We start from the raw sequence: 13598 nt of genomic DNA, 5'->3' as shown, positions 1-13598 counted from the left end.
GGCACTTGCAGACATGTGCTAAGGAAGGGCCTGTTGACTTGGGAGCCTCCATCACTGGACTGTGGGCCTTGGAGAGCAAAAGGGTAAGAGCATCTCGAGCTCCACGCCTGCTGGGCCAGTCGCTGGGTAAAGGCAGGAGAAGGATGGAGTTTAGCTGGCCAGCACTAATGTCACACAGGGCAACGCCAAAAATGGCCTTTCTCCCAGGTGGGCTCAAAGTTAACAGAAGGCAGTGAGTAAACAGTCCATTGGGGCAATAACTATGCACATTTACTAAGCCATGGGAAGAATAGTAGTCACGTGGCCCTCGAGGGCGGTGCCCTCAGCTTGAGATGGAGTTAACTCCAAATCTAATCACAGAAGGCTTTCTGGAGGAGGCGGAATTTTTATGGCGGCCGGATCCGGCTTTCTCTGAACAGCGAGAAGGCGCTTAGCGCCCTAGGGACCAGGTAACTCCTGAGGTGAGCTTCTTGGTGGGGATCAAGCCCAGGGGGCGACGGAGTCCGGGCTGGGGGAAGGGCCCGAGGGGCTGGAGTCGCAAGTTCAGGCCCAGCTTGGGCTCCCTGTCCCGCCCTTCCGCTGTCTTGGGGGATTGGACGCCACGCGGCCGTGCTAGGGTCGGTGCTGCGGGCCCGGTGCAGGATGCAGGCCGTGAGGCCCCAGGCCGAGGGCTGCGCCAGCGGGCTTGTCCCGGCCAGCCGGGCGGTCCCGTGTCCCGGCGCAGCTCCGCTGGGGTCCAGATGCCCGGCCCTCAGGGGCGAGGCGCGCACTCCCCGGGGAACCGGGCTGCGGAGCAGGCGGCCCGCTCTGGGCGGCGGTGGCACGAGAGGGCCATCTGCCTGGGTGCTGAGAACTGCAGCGTCCGCGGTGCGAGGCGCGGCCCGTCCCGTCCCGGCCCCCAGCCCGGCGCGCACGCACATACCCACGCCGGCCGGCTCCCGCTGCCCGAGCCCCCGTGCCAGGCCCAGACACTGACTAGGCGCGGGAGGCGGTGCAGGGACTAGAAGACCCCCTCCCCCGGCGATCCCCTCGCCCCGCCCGAGGCTGCGAGGACCCTTGGGCTCGGGGGTGGTGAGGGAGCTTCGTCCCGGCTGGGCCCAGGCTGGGGACTCGGCCTCCCTGGGCGGGGGCCGCACGGCTGCAGGCCGAGGTGCGGACGCGCTGTCAGGCTGCAGCCCGGCTCGGTGCGGGGGGTGGGCTCAGCGCTGGGGTCGCCTGGCTTCGTTCCCCCGCGGAGGCCACGGCCGGGCGAGCAGTGCCCGGGCGGGTAACCCGACCCGGCTCCCCGGAGCCGCTCACCCCGCACGGCCCGGCAAGGGGAGGGAGAGGGATGGGGGGAGGGGGAAGGGAAGGGGTGGTGGGTGAGGGGCTGTGGGCACCGCAGGGCCGAGTCCCCGGCCCGTCTGCGCTGCTGTAGGGGCGGCTGCCCGCGGCACCCGGGACGATCCAGCCTCTGCCTCGCGGGCGTCGAGCCTGAGACAGGAGGGAGCCCTGGGGCTGCACAGGCTTGGCTCAGGGAGGCAGACCCGAGCTGCTGCCTCCATTTTGTTTCCTGCTCAGCTTGGTCTGTGGTGGTGGTGGTGGTGGTGTGGGTTTGGGGTGCGGCCGGGTAGGGGGGTTCACCTGCGGCCGCGTCTGCTCGGGGCCTGAGGCCTCGAGGACCCCAGCCCAAACCCCCAGGTGAGCCCTGCGGCAGGAGGGGGGTTGCCTTGGCCTCGGGCCGAACTCAGCGGGCTGAGGGCAGGTGCCCAGTGGATGGGGAGCCTGGGCTGTAACCTAAGATGGAGGCCGGGACTGACGCGGGCCCGAGCAGGGCTGGCGGGACGATCGGACAGGCCTCAGCCGCGCCAGGTGCCGCATGGGTTGGGGTTCGAGACGGGTAGGGTGCGGGAGCCGTGTGCGGCCCGAGGCCAGCGCCGTGCCCCGAGGTAGGTGAGGGGATCGGAATGCCACCCACGACGCCCGCAGGCCCGGACACTCCAAGGAGGCGCGCGAGGCCCCTGGGGAGCCCGCCTCAGGCCCCGCCCGGGCAGCCGGGCCGGCCCGTAGGCCCCGGCCGCGAGCGGGCGCGCAGGGGGAGGGGAGGGGGCGGCAGCGGCAGCTCCGCTGATTGGGCGGCGCGCTCGCAAGCCCGACTTCACCCGCCCTGAACCCCGAAGAGTGAGGCAAGGGAACGCGCGCGCTCTGTGGGGGAAGGGGTGCGCGCGCACTAGGGGCCCAGCCGCACGCGGGCCGGCGCGAGGCGCTCGGTCGCACGCGCGGCCGCGGGGGCGCGCGCGGTGGGGGTGTGAGGAGGAGGAGGCGGCGGCGGAATAGGCCGGGGCAGGTCGCGCTCGCTGCCTTCTCCCCTGAAGAGAGACGCGGGGGGAGGGGGGTGCGGCGAGCGGCCCCGCTCTCTCCCCACCGCTCCGCTCGCACCCCAGTGTAATGAGGGTCACCCCCTCCCCCCAGCTGGCCCGGGAGGGGGCGCGGGGCACGGTAACTAGTGCGCTGGGGTGGGCGGCGGGCAGGCGCGAGGAGAAGGGAGGGAGGAGGGTGGCCGGGCGGGGAAGATGGTGGTGGCCGTGAGGTGAGGGGCTCGGGGGAGGGCCAGGCGCGATGCGGGGTTGGTGGCCGGCGGCGCTGCAGCCGCCGGCCCCCTCCCCCTCCTCCATCACTACCAGCCGGGCTCAGGCCTAGCTGGCCGGGCTGCCGCGAACTTCCTCCCGGCGCGGCCCGTGCCCCGCCGGCCGCCTGCGAGCACCTCGGCCTCCGCCTCCCCTCAGGTAGCAGGCTGCGGGGCGCGGGGCTGGCTGCCCTCCCGCAGCAAACTTTGCTTGCTGCTGAATATTGATGAGAGCGATCGGCTCGGCTGGGAGGTGCTGCCGCGGCTGCGGGAAGGAGCGCGGCCCGGGCAGGCGGCGGCGGCGTCGGCAGCAGCCATGTTTTTCAAGCTGTAGCAGCTGCTGCTGCCCTGACTGGGCTTCGCTGGCCGCCTCGGTTTCTCACTCTGCCGCGTCCAGGCCTCTGGGCCCTGCAGCTGCGGATCCAGCAGGCCTGCATTCAGGAAGGCGAGCTCTGGGGTGCACCCGCCTCGGCCGGCTCGCTTGCGGCCTGCGCACCGCCGCTGCAAAGGCTCCGGCGCTGGCTGGGCTGAGGGTGCAGCGCTATTGTGACCGCTGCGCCCTAGCGAGCCAGGAAGGGGGGGTACCTTTTTGTGCAGGGTCCAGGAGCCCCCCTCGGACCCCGCAGCCTTTTGCTTTTGAGAGATCCAGCTGCTCGACCCCTGGCGAGGGAGGGGGAGGACGATTCCTGTTTGAGAATTGGGAATTTTGACGGGCAGAGGGGTTTTAATTTTAGTTCATCCCAAGTGTCCACCAGTCTGCAGAGGAGGAAAAAGAGACCGGCTGTTTCTGTGTGGCAGGATCGGCCCAGCTTCAGAAAAATGGAGTTTTCAGAGGCTCACCGAGGCCATTTTTTCATCTCCAGTCGGGGGAACTTTTTCTGCCCATGGAAGTGCAGCAGAAAGGCATAGAGGCCACTAGGCCTTGAAGTGGCTGCCATTTTAAAGAGTCGAGTCAGATGGCCTGTTAACTCAGATTAATTGCTGTGCTTTTGGATTCCAGGTTGATGCCGGCCCAGGATGGATCAGACCTGTGAACTACCCAGAAGAAATTGTTTGCTGCCCTTTTCCAATCCAGTGAATTTAGATGCCCCTGAAGACAAGGACAGCCCTTTCGGTAATGGTCAATCCAATTTTTCTGAGCCACTTAATGGGTGTACTATGCAGTTATCGACTGTCAGTGGAACATCCCAAAATGCTTATGGACAAGATTCTCCATCTTGTTACATTCCACTGCGGAGACTACAGGATTTGGCCTCCATGATCAATGTAGAGTATTTAAATGGGTCTGCTGATGGATCAGAATCCTTTCAAGACCCTGAAAAAAGTGATTCAAGAGCTCAGACGCCAATTGTTTGCACTTCCTTGAGTCCTGGTGGTCCTACAGCACTTGCTATGAAACAGGAACCCTCTTGTAATAACTCCCCTGAACTCCAGGTAAAAGTAACAAAGACTGTCAAGAATGGCTTTCTGCACTTTGAGAATTTTACTTGTGTGGACGATGCAGATGTAGATTCTGAAATGGACTCAGAACAGCCAGTCACAGAGGATGAGAGTATAGAGGAGATCTTTGAGGAAACTCAGACCAATGCCACCTGCAATTATGAGACTAAATCAGAGAATGGTGTAAAAGTGGCCATGGGAAGTGAACAAGACAGCACACCAGAGAGTAGACACGGTGCAGTCAAATCGCCATTCTTGCCATTAGCTCCTCAGACTGAAACACAGAAAAATAAGCAAAGAAATGAAGTGGACGGCAGCAATGAAAAAGCAGCCCTTCTCCCAGCCCCCTTTTCACTAGGAGATACAAACATTACAATAGAAGAGCAATTAAACTCAATAAATTTATCTTTTCAGGATGATCCAGATTCCAGTACCAGTACATTAGGAAACATGCTAGAATTACCTGGAACTTCATCATCATCTACTTCACAGGAATTGCCATTTGTAAGCAGTTTTTGGTACAACTTAAATATATACGTATATGTATATATACAGGCCACTTAAAGGGAAACTTGTAACAAATTTGTTTTTGGTTGCTTATCAGTTCACAGCTGAAATCCTATTGCTAATCATAAGCTTTTGGGCAAAATTTTACTTTGATTTTTAAATTTATCTCTGTTGTATGAATTTGGTTATTTTAAGCTTTTTCCGAATAACTCTTCATTGAGAGTAGGCTAATGCTTTTAAAGGCATTTGATTGAGTTCAGGTTTAATTTCTCAAGATGGAGGTATACATATGATTAAGGAAAAAAAAAAAAAAAAAAAGATGGGTTTTGGCCTGCCAGCACCGTGAGTGCAGGTGAACCAATTTAGTACTTGGAGTCCTGTTGCTATATGTGGCAGATTATTTTTTTACTTGATGACTTGACACTTACTTCAGGTTGAAGGGCATTTTGAACACAGATTAAAGTGGCTAAGATGAGGTTTTCTTGGACATTGTCAAAATTTAAATTAGGCTAGTTTTTCTGAACTGTCTGTTTTGAAGGTATAGCATCCTGTGCTTTTGATAACTGCCACCATTAGCTCTTTTTTTTTTTTTTTTGAGATGGAGTCTCACTCTGTTGCCAGGCTGGAGTGCAGTGGTTGATCACTGCAATCTCTGCCTCTTGGGTTCAAGCGATTCTCCTGCCTCACCCTCCCGAGTAGCTGGGACTACTGGTACCCATCACCACGCCCGGCTAATTTTTGTAACACCATTAGCTCTTGAAGTTTTTCTAGTTTTGTTTTGTTTTATTTTATTTTAACAGAACCCTAACTAAGACAAAGTTTTATATTTATTTATTGTTTAGAGACTGGCCTTGTCATGTTGCCCAGGCTGGCGTCGGGACTCCTGGGCTCATTCGATCCTCCTGCATCAGCTAGAACTACAGTAGTTTCAGATTTTGAAGTGTGTATGTGTATGTGTGATATGTATACATTCTGTGTGTATAGAAACGGAGAGTATCTTATTTGAGTTGTTGTTTTCAGTAATGCTGTCAAGTATTGTTAGAGGGTGATAAATGATAACATTTGTTTTTATTTGAGCTTATGAAGAATTTCTTGACTTCTAGCTAAATGATCAGTTCACTTCTCTTAGCCTCAATTTTATTGCCTCTAAATTCCAAAAGTACTTGATTGCTATAAGATTCCTTCAGCCTTAACTGTTAATATTTGATATTGATTTTGCTTCTGCCTAAACACATTGTTTGGTCACCGCCGGTAATGTTAGCAAAGAGAATTTTTTTTGGCCAACAACTGTCTCATACCGCGTTAAGTTTTTATAAGAAAAACTTCTATGGTATGTTGTTATTCTGAGTTCATTAAACATTTGCTTTACCTTATATCCCTGCTGTTCTTTAAAGTTACAGAGGGAGAATGTGGGTGTGTCACTTTTGTTTCTCTTGATTCGTATCTTAATTGTGCCTTAGTACTCCTTGGTTTCTTGGCAATTGCAGATTTAAAAAAATTTGCTTTAGTGGTTATCTTGAGTCTGAATTGTCCTACACATTAGAGTGGGTAGGCTGTTTTGAAAACCCCTTGGCAGCTCGGACAAATCCTTTTTCTTGGGTTCACGTTGAAATTTATTTCATATATATATCGTGTCTTTGTTTTTGCACATAAATTTAAATCTGAGAATGGAGATAGGTGTTTCTGTAGAAGCATACAAATAGAATTGTAAACCTGTTTCTCATCAAAGAGATGTTAGTGGAGTATTGGTTCTATTAAAAAAAAAAAAAAAGAAGGCTGAGTGTGGTGGCCCACACCTGTAGTCCCAGCACTTTGGGAGGCTGAGGCGGACAGATCACCTGAGGTCAGGAGTTTGAGACCAGTCTGGCCAACATGGTGAAACTCCGTCTCTACAAAAATACAATAATGAGCCGGGCGTGATAGTGGGCAACTGTAATCCCAGCTACTCCAGAGGCTGAGGCAGGAGAATCGCTTGAATCCGGGAGGCAGAGGTTGCAGTAAGCCAAGATTGCGCCATTGCACTCCATACTGGGCAACAAGAGTGAAACTCTGTCTCAAAGAAAAAAAAAAAAAAAAAACTGAAAATATTGGAGCCTTTAGATAGTAGGTTACATGTCTAAAATGGGAGTTAGCAAATGTATAAATGTAGAAGTTTTTTTACAGGGAGAAATTGAAATTGCTCAAAGACTTTATGATCTTGAAGAAGCAAGTATGTAGTTTATTTATTTTTATTTTTTTGAGACAGAGTCTTGCTGTCGCCCAGGCTGGAGTGTAGTGGTGCGATCTCAGCTCACTTCAACCACCTCCTCCTGGGTTCAAGCGATTCTCCTGCCTCAGCCTTCCGAGTAGCTGGGATTACAGGTGTGCACCACCACGCCTGACTACTTTTTGTATTTTTATTAGAGACGAGGTTTCACCATGTGGGCCAGGCTGGTCTCGAACTCCTGACCTCAGGTGATCCGCCCACCTTGGCCTCCCAGAGTGCTGGGATTACAGGAGTGAGCCACTGTACCCATCCCCTAATTTATTATTTTAGGAATTTGGTTCACAGTTGTGATTGAAATCTATTGCCTTTATTTTTGCCTTTGATATTTTTGAACTGAGGACTTTTTTTTTTTTTGAGACGAAGTTTTGCTCTTGTCGCCCAGGCTGGAGTGCAATGGCGTGATCTCAGCTCACTGCAACCTCCGCCTTCTGGGTTCAAGCGGTTCTCCTGCCTCAGCCTTCCGAGTAGCTGGGATTACAGGTGCGCACCACCACACCCAGCTAGTTTTTGTATTTTTAGTAGAGATGGGGTTTTACCATGTTGGCCCAGCTGGTCTCGAACTCCTGACCTCAGGTGATCCACTCGCCTCAGCCTCCCAAAGTGCTAGGATTACAGGTGGGAGCCACGGAGCCCGGCCTCAGACTGAAGACTTAAAAAGTGAGGTCAGGGTGGGCATGGTGGCTCACGCCTGTAATCCCATCACTTTGGGAGGCTGAGGCGGGTGGATCACCTGAGATGAGGATTTCAAGACCAGCCTGGCCAACGTGGCAAAACCTCGTCTCTACTAAAAATACAAGAAATTAGCTAGGCATGGTGGTGGGAGCCTGTAATCTCAGCTACTCGGGAGGCTGAGGCAGGGGAATCGATTGAACCCGGGAGGCCGAGGTTGCAGTGAGCCGAGATCGCCCCATTGCACTCCAGCCTGGGCGACAAGAGGGAAACTCCCTCTCAAGAAAGAAAAAACCATCCTGGCCAACATGGTGAAACCCCGTCTCTACTAAAAATGCAAAAATTAGCTGGGCGTGGTGGCGAGTACTTGTAGTCCTAGCTACTCGGGAGGTTGAGGCAGGAGAATCACTTGAACCCGGGACGCGGAGGTTGCAGTGAGCCGAGATTGTGCCACTGCACTCCAGCCTTGCGACAGAGGGAGACTCCGTCTCAAAAAAAAAAAAAAAAAAAAAAGCGGTCAATCTTAGAATGCAAAGTTAGGTAAGCAATATGGCTTGAGAAAAGTGTAATTAAAAATAACTTTTCTATGTAGTCATATGATATTAATGTATTCAACCTGTTCACAGTTGATTTAAGTTATTGATACAGTAGGTATAGTTACTATGCTGGGAATTTTAGAAAATCCTTAGCAAATTGCTATTTGTCTCTTTTTGTCTGTAATTTTGGCTGGGCTTGGTGGCTAACACCTGTAATTCTAGCAAGTTGGGAAGCCAAGACGAAAGGATTGCTTGGGGCCCAGAGTTCGAAACTAGACTGGGCAACATAGTGAGATCCTGTCTCTACACTCAGTTGGATGTGGTGGTATGCCTGTAGTCCCAGCTACTCAGGAGGCTGAGGCAGTAGTAGGATCACTTGAGGCCAGAAGTTTGAGACTGCAGTGAGCCATGTTCATGCCACTGCATTCCAGCCTAGACAACAGAGCAAGATCCTGTCAAAAAAAAAAAAAAAAAGGAGAAAATTCTCTTGGCAGTGGGTAAGAGTAGTTATTAGGGTTGTAGCTTTCCTGTCTGGAATTAGAGAAAGAAGGGTCATATTTTCTGTTATTTTGTGTATCTACCTCTAAGTGGACTGTTTGCCTCTTGTCACGAATGAGTAGCCTCTTCAGTTTACCATCATGTGCTCTTATTTTCTCTGCATACAGCGAAGTGATTGTCATTACAATTTATAATCCTGACCTGATACTTTTATATTTAATTGGGTTGATATTTTCTAATTCCTCCCAGTGTACAAAGGCTTTGTGCTTTGTCGTTGTTGTTGAGACAGGCTACGTGCTTTGGATGTAGAGAATTAAATGAGCATGGCATTTTCAGAGGATACTTGTTGGAGATTGCTTGGGTAGGATGGATGTAGTCAGGTAATGGAGCCTAGAAATTCAGACTGAAGCATTTGGTATTGATGTGATAGGAACTGGCAGCCCTTGAGAGATTTTAGCTGAGAAGTGATGTAAAATCTGTTTGGAAGACTGACTAGGGGAGATTAGAGGCAAGGTCAGGATGTAGGGTATGTTGCAATAGTAATTAAGACTTAAGAATCGGCCCAGTGGCATGTACCTGTAGTCCTAGCTACTCTGGAGGCCGAGGCAGGAGGATCACTTGAGGCTGCAATTAGCTGTGATTGTGCCTGTGAATAGCCACTGCACTCCAACCTAGGCAACATAATGAGATTCTGTCTGTTAAAAAAAAAAAAAAAGAGCACAGTGAGTACTCTACAGAAAGGGGGGTAAATCTAAAAGATTATTTCAAAGGGAGAAAATTGGCAGCTTTTTTGGGGCTACCGGATCTGGAGGCAGATTGGAGTCTGGATTTGAGGAATGGAGAGAGATGAGGCAGATGATGTCTGAGGCTTATAGTTTTGCTGCCTGAGACAAAGATGATTCTTCAGAGGTTCTTTCCTCTTCTCTACCCATCATCCCACAATTTTCTACTCCCTCCTTAGCTATCTTGGAAGAAAATTGATCTCTTCACACCTGAGGTTCTGCTCTCTCTCCGACTCCCTTCTTGCTGGGTGACCTTTTTTTTTTGTTTGTTTTGTTTTTGTTTCGAGACAGAGTCTCACTCTCTCACTCAGGCTGGAGTGCAGTGGGGCGATCTCGGCTCAGTGCAACCTCTGCCTCCCAGGTTCAAGCAGTTCTCAGCCTCAGCCTCCAGAGTAGCTGGGATTACAGGCGCCCGCCACCACGACTGGCTAATTTTTATATTTTTAGTAGAGACGGGGTTTCACCATCTTGGCCAGGCTGGTCTTGAATTCCTGACCTCGTGATCCACCCGCCTTGGCCTCCCAAAGTGCTGGGATTACAGGCGTGAGCCACCGCGCCCAGCCTTTTTTTTTTTTTTTTTTTATAAGATGGATTCTTGCTCTGTTGCCCAGGCTGGAGTGCAGTGGTGTGATCTCAGCCCACGGCAACCTCCGCCTCCTGGGTTCAAGAGATTCTTGTGCCTCAGCCTCCCAAGTAGCTGGGATTGCAGGCACCCTCCACCATGCCTGGCTAATTTTTGTATTTTTTGTAGAGACAGGTTTCACCATGTTGGCCAGGCTGGTCTCGAACCCCTGACCTCAAGTGATCCACCTGCTTCAGTCTTTCAAAGTGCTAGAATTACAGGTGTGAGCCACCACAACCTGCATACCACTTTTCAAACAGTCCTTTTTTGCATCCTTGTTCTCTTTTTCTTCCTCTTTCTCTGCAGTCTCATTCACTTTGATTGATTCTGCTGCTACTCTACTCTATGAAACTCTCTTCTGAACTGACTTCAAACCAAGAAATTCTAATTGTCAACTAAGCTGCTCCTCTACCTTGTGTTATATTCACCTAAAACGTAGTATTATTTTCTTTTTTATTTTTCCTTTGGACAGGGTCTTTCTCTGTCACCCAGGCTGGAGTGCTGTGGTGCCATCTTGGCTCACTGCAACCTCTGCCTTCTGGGTTCAAGTGATTCTCCTGCTTCAGCCTCCTAAGTAGGTGGGACTACAGGTGCCCACCACCATGCCTGGCTAATTTTTGTATTTTTAGTAGAGACAGGGTTTTGCCATGTTGGCCATGCTGGTCTCAAACTCCTGACCTCAAGTGATCCTCCTGCCTCCGCTTCCCAAAGTGCTGGGATTACAGGCATGAGCCACTGCGCCCAGCCTATTATTTTCATTTTGAACCCATCTCTTTTATTGCCAAACACGCATTTAACTTCCGTGTTCATGATGACATCATTATCCTATTCTTCTCAAAGCTAGAAACCTTGCAGTCACTTAATCATGTAAATGATTAAAATACATTTGAGTACCTCTTGAGCCAGGCACTGCCAGTATAATAAAAAATAAAAAAATCAAAAAAAGGAAAGAGATGGTTTGCTTTTAAGGAACTTCACTGTGTGGCAAAAACTAGTGTAAACAATGACAATACAGAATACTAAGTGGTCTGGTAGGTGTTATGTATGCAGTACTTTGGGAGTGTGGAGGAAGGCATGCCTAGAATAATCAGGGAGGACTTCACAGAGTGGTTATTTATAGTTTGAGCAGAGACATGCCAGTAAGAGGGAATAGCACATGCAAGTGGCCAGAAATCCTTGGCTAGCTATCTGGGAGGAGTGGGGTTGTCAGGAGATAAAGGTATAAAGATAGGCTTATATGCCGTGCTGTATAGTTGAATGTTTTTACTATTAGAAAATTTTACAGATGCCCTCAGTTTCTCCCTTTATTCATTTTTCTATGACATCTTTATTGTTGGTCTTCATTTAGTCTTTCCTTCCAGTCTGTCCTATATAAAATTACTTCCTACTTCCAAAATGAGAAATACTGGGTCTCTGCTTAAATTTGTAACCTAAATGCCTCACACCTCATTTTCTGAACAAATAAAGCCCAAATTCAGTGTCCTTTTTAATAGGATCCTGTCCTGACCTTTCCAAATCTTATGCTAGAGCCTTGTGTACCCTGAGTTCAGCCAAACTGAACTCTTAATGGTCCCTTGCTCCATACTCTCCCCTTGCTCATGCCTTTATTCTCCTGGTCTGATTCATCTTTGCATCTTAACAGTGTACAGCATGGTGCCTTCTTTTTACTGGGGACATATCGAGTTAATGAATGAATGATGCTATTACAGAGGTACAGTTTGGGAAGGGGAGTGAGTACATTTTAGGTAGAAAGGTGATGAGTGGATTGTCAGCCTTCATCATTTTCAATGGACCAATTACTAAAACTTTACAGGTTGGTTGGTTGGTTTTCTTTTTTCATTTCCTCATGTACTCAATTTCTAAGGCTTTTTGAATTTGAGCTTCCTAATATCTCATGCGTTAACTTTTTTTGTCCATTCTCAACTTTCACTCTCCTAATTAAGGATAATAATTTTTTTTTTTTTTGAGATGGAGTCTTGCTCTGTTGCACAGGTTGGAGGGCAGTGGTGCGATCTTGGCTCACTGCAGTCTCCGTCTGCCGTGTTCAAGCAATTCTCCTGCCTCAGCCTCCTGAGTAGCTGGGATTACAGGTGCATGCCACCACGCCTGGCTAATTTTTGTATTTTTAGAAGAGATGGTGTTTCACCACGTTGGTTAGGCTGGTCTCGAACTCCTGACCTTATGATCCGCCTGCCTCGGCCTCCCAAAGTGCTGGGATTACAGGCGTGAGCCACTGCGCCTGGCTAAGGGTAATAAATTATAATGGTTTTAGGTTGGACATCTTTGATCGCGTACTGCACTGTGTTTAGTGGAAGAAGTCCCTTAACGTTTCTGAGGCCCGTTTCCTCACTTCTAAATTACGGCTAGTACCTTCGTTGGAGGGTTGTTAAGTCTATGATACAAGATAACTTTTGTTTTTTTTTGAGACAGAGTCTCACTCTATTGCCCAGGCTGGAGTGCAAAATGGCACGATCTTGGCTCACTGCAACCTCCACCTCATGGGTTCAAGTTGATTCTCCTGCCTCAGCCTCCCAAGTAGTTTGGATTATAGGCATGCACCACCACGCCCGATTAATTTTGTGTTTTTATTAGAGATGGGGTTCACCATGTTGGCCAGGCTGGTCGAACTCCTGACCTCAGGTGATCGACCCACCTCGACCTCCCAAAGTGCTAGGATTACAGGCGTGAGCCATCTCTCCTGGCCATGATACAAGATAATTTATATGAAGTAATACACTGCTAGTCCTGAAGTAGGTGTGCAGTAAGTGATGCCTGCTGCTGCATGCCAAGAGTCAAATGTATATTTGAAAGAGTTGTGAATTTCAAGAAAGATATTTTTGAGTTTTTTTTTTTTTCTTCTTTCTGAGACAGGGTGTCGTACTGTTGCCCAGGCTAGAGTGCAGTGGCCTGATCTTGGCTCCTGGCTGGGCCCAAGTGATCCACTGCCCTCAGCCTTCCAGCGTATTGGGATTACGGGAATAAGCCACTGCGTTTAGCTGAGTTTTTGTTTTTTTTTCTCTATTTTTCCAAACTTATTTGATTAGTAAGATAAAGACATTAACTGCTGTTGACAGTTTCCATTTTTAATTAGTAATCAGGAGCATTTGTTGTACTTTTGTTTGATAATCAGAATAATTTAATTTGTGCAATAGGATCAATAGCTTTCTGTATTCCAACTGTTAAGTGGTGTAAGTTTATTACATTGTTGCTTTTTGCAGGTTGTCCTTTGTCCTAGATAGAAATGTTTAATTTCTTCTTCCTGGTTTTCAGGGGAGCCCCTTGAAAGGAGATCCAGTCTCTGAACTTTAGTGGTAGGATAATAACAATTGAACAGTTATTTTTGAATCTAATTTAAATAATCTCAATTGTAGCCTTTTAAAGCAATTCCTATGAACTTTTTTGAATTTAGAAAAGTCATACTTGGCCGGGCACGGTGGTTCACATCTATAATCCCAGCACTTTGGGAGGCCGAGGCGGGTGGATTATCTGAGGTCAGGAGTTCAAGACCAGCCTGGCCAACGTAGTGAAACCCTGTCTCTACTGAAAATACAAAAAAAAATTAGCTGGGTGTGGTGGCATGTGCCTGTAGTGCCAGCTAGTCGGGAGGCTGAGGCAGGAGGATCACTTGAACCCAGGAGGCAGAGGTTGCAGTAAGCTGGGATTGTGCCACTGC

At 49.8% G+C, this 13598-nt stretch overlaps 1 protein-coding gene across 15 annotated transcripts in view; it reads left to right on the top strand.

The window, feature by feature from the left end:
• The first annotated feature begins 323 nt into the window (after positions 1-323).
• NSD1 (nuclear receptor binding SET domain protein 1) overlaps positions 324-13598 on the top strand; it is a 170633-nt gene continuing 157358 nt past the window's right edge. Inside the window, exons 1-3 of one of the 15 annotated variants that reach the window (XM_054487297.2) lie at positions 324-461; positions 3606-3719; positions 4460-4549. In XM_054487297.2, the coding sequence (XP_054343272.1) occupies positions 3690-3719; positions 4460-4549 (120 nt within the window). In that variant the 5' untranslated portion in view covers positions 324-461; positions 3606-3689. Of the gene's footprint in view, positions 462-1541; positions 1681-2026; positions 2166-2205; positions 2479-2514; positions 2766-3605; positions 4550-13598 lie in introns of those variants that run through there. The other 14 variants (XM_054487296.2, XM_063665380.1, XM_054487293.2 and 11 more) reach the window with 14 other exon arrangements.

The sequence above is a fragment of the Pongo pygmaeus genome, chromosome 4 (genome assembly GCF_028885625.2).
Source record: "Pongo pygmaeus isolate AG05252 chromosome 4, NHGRI_mPonPyg2-v2.0_pri, whole genome shotgun sequence".
Classification (NCBI taxonomy): Eukaryota; Metazoa; Chordata; class Mammalia; order Primates; family Hominidae; genus Pongo; species Pongo pygmaeus.
This window is presented reverse-complemented; position numbering and strand designations above follow the sequence as displayed.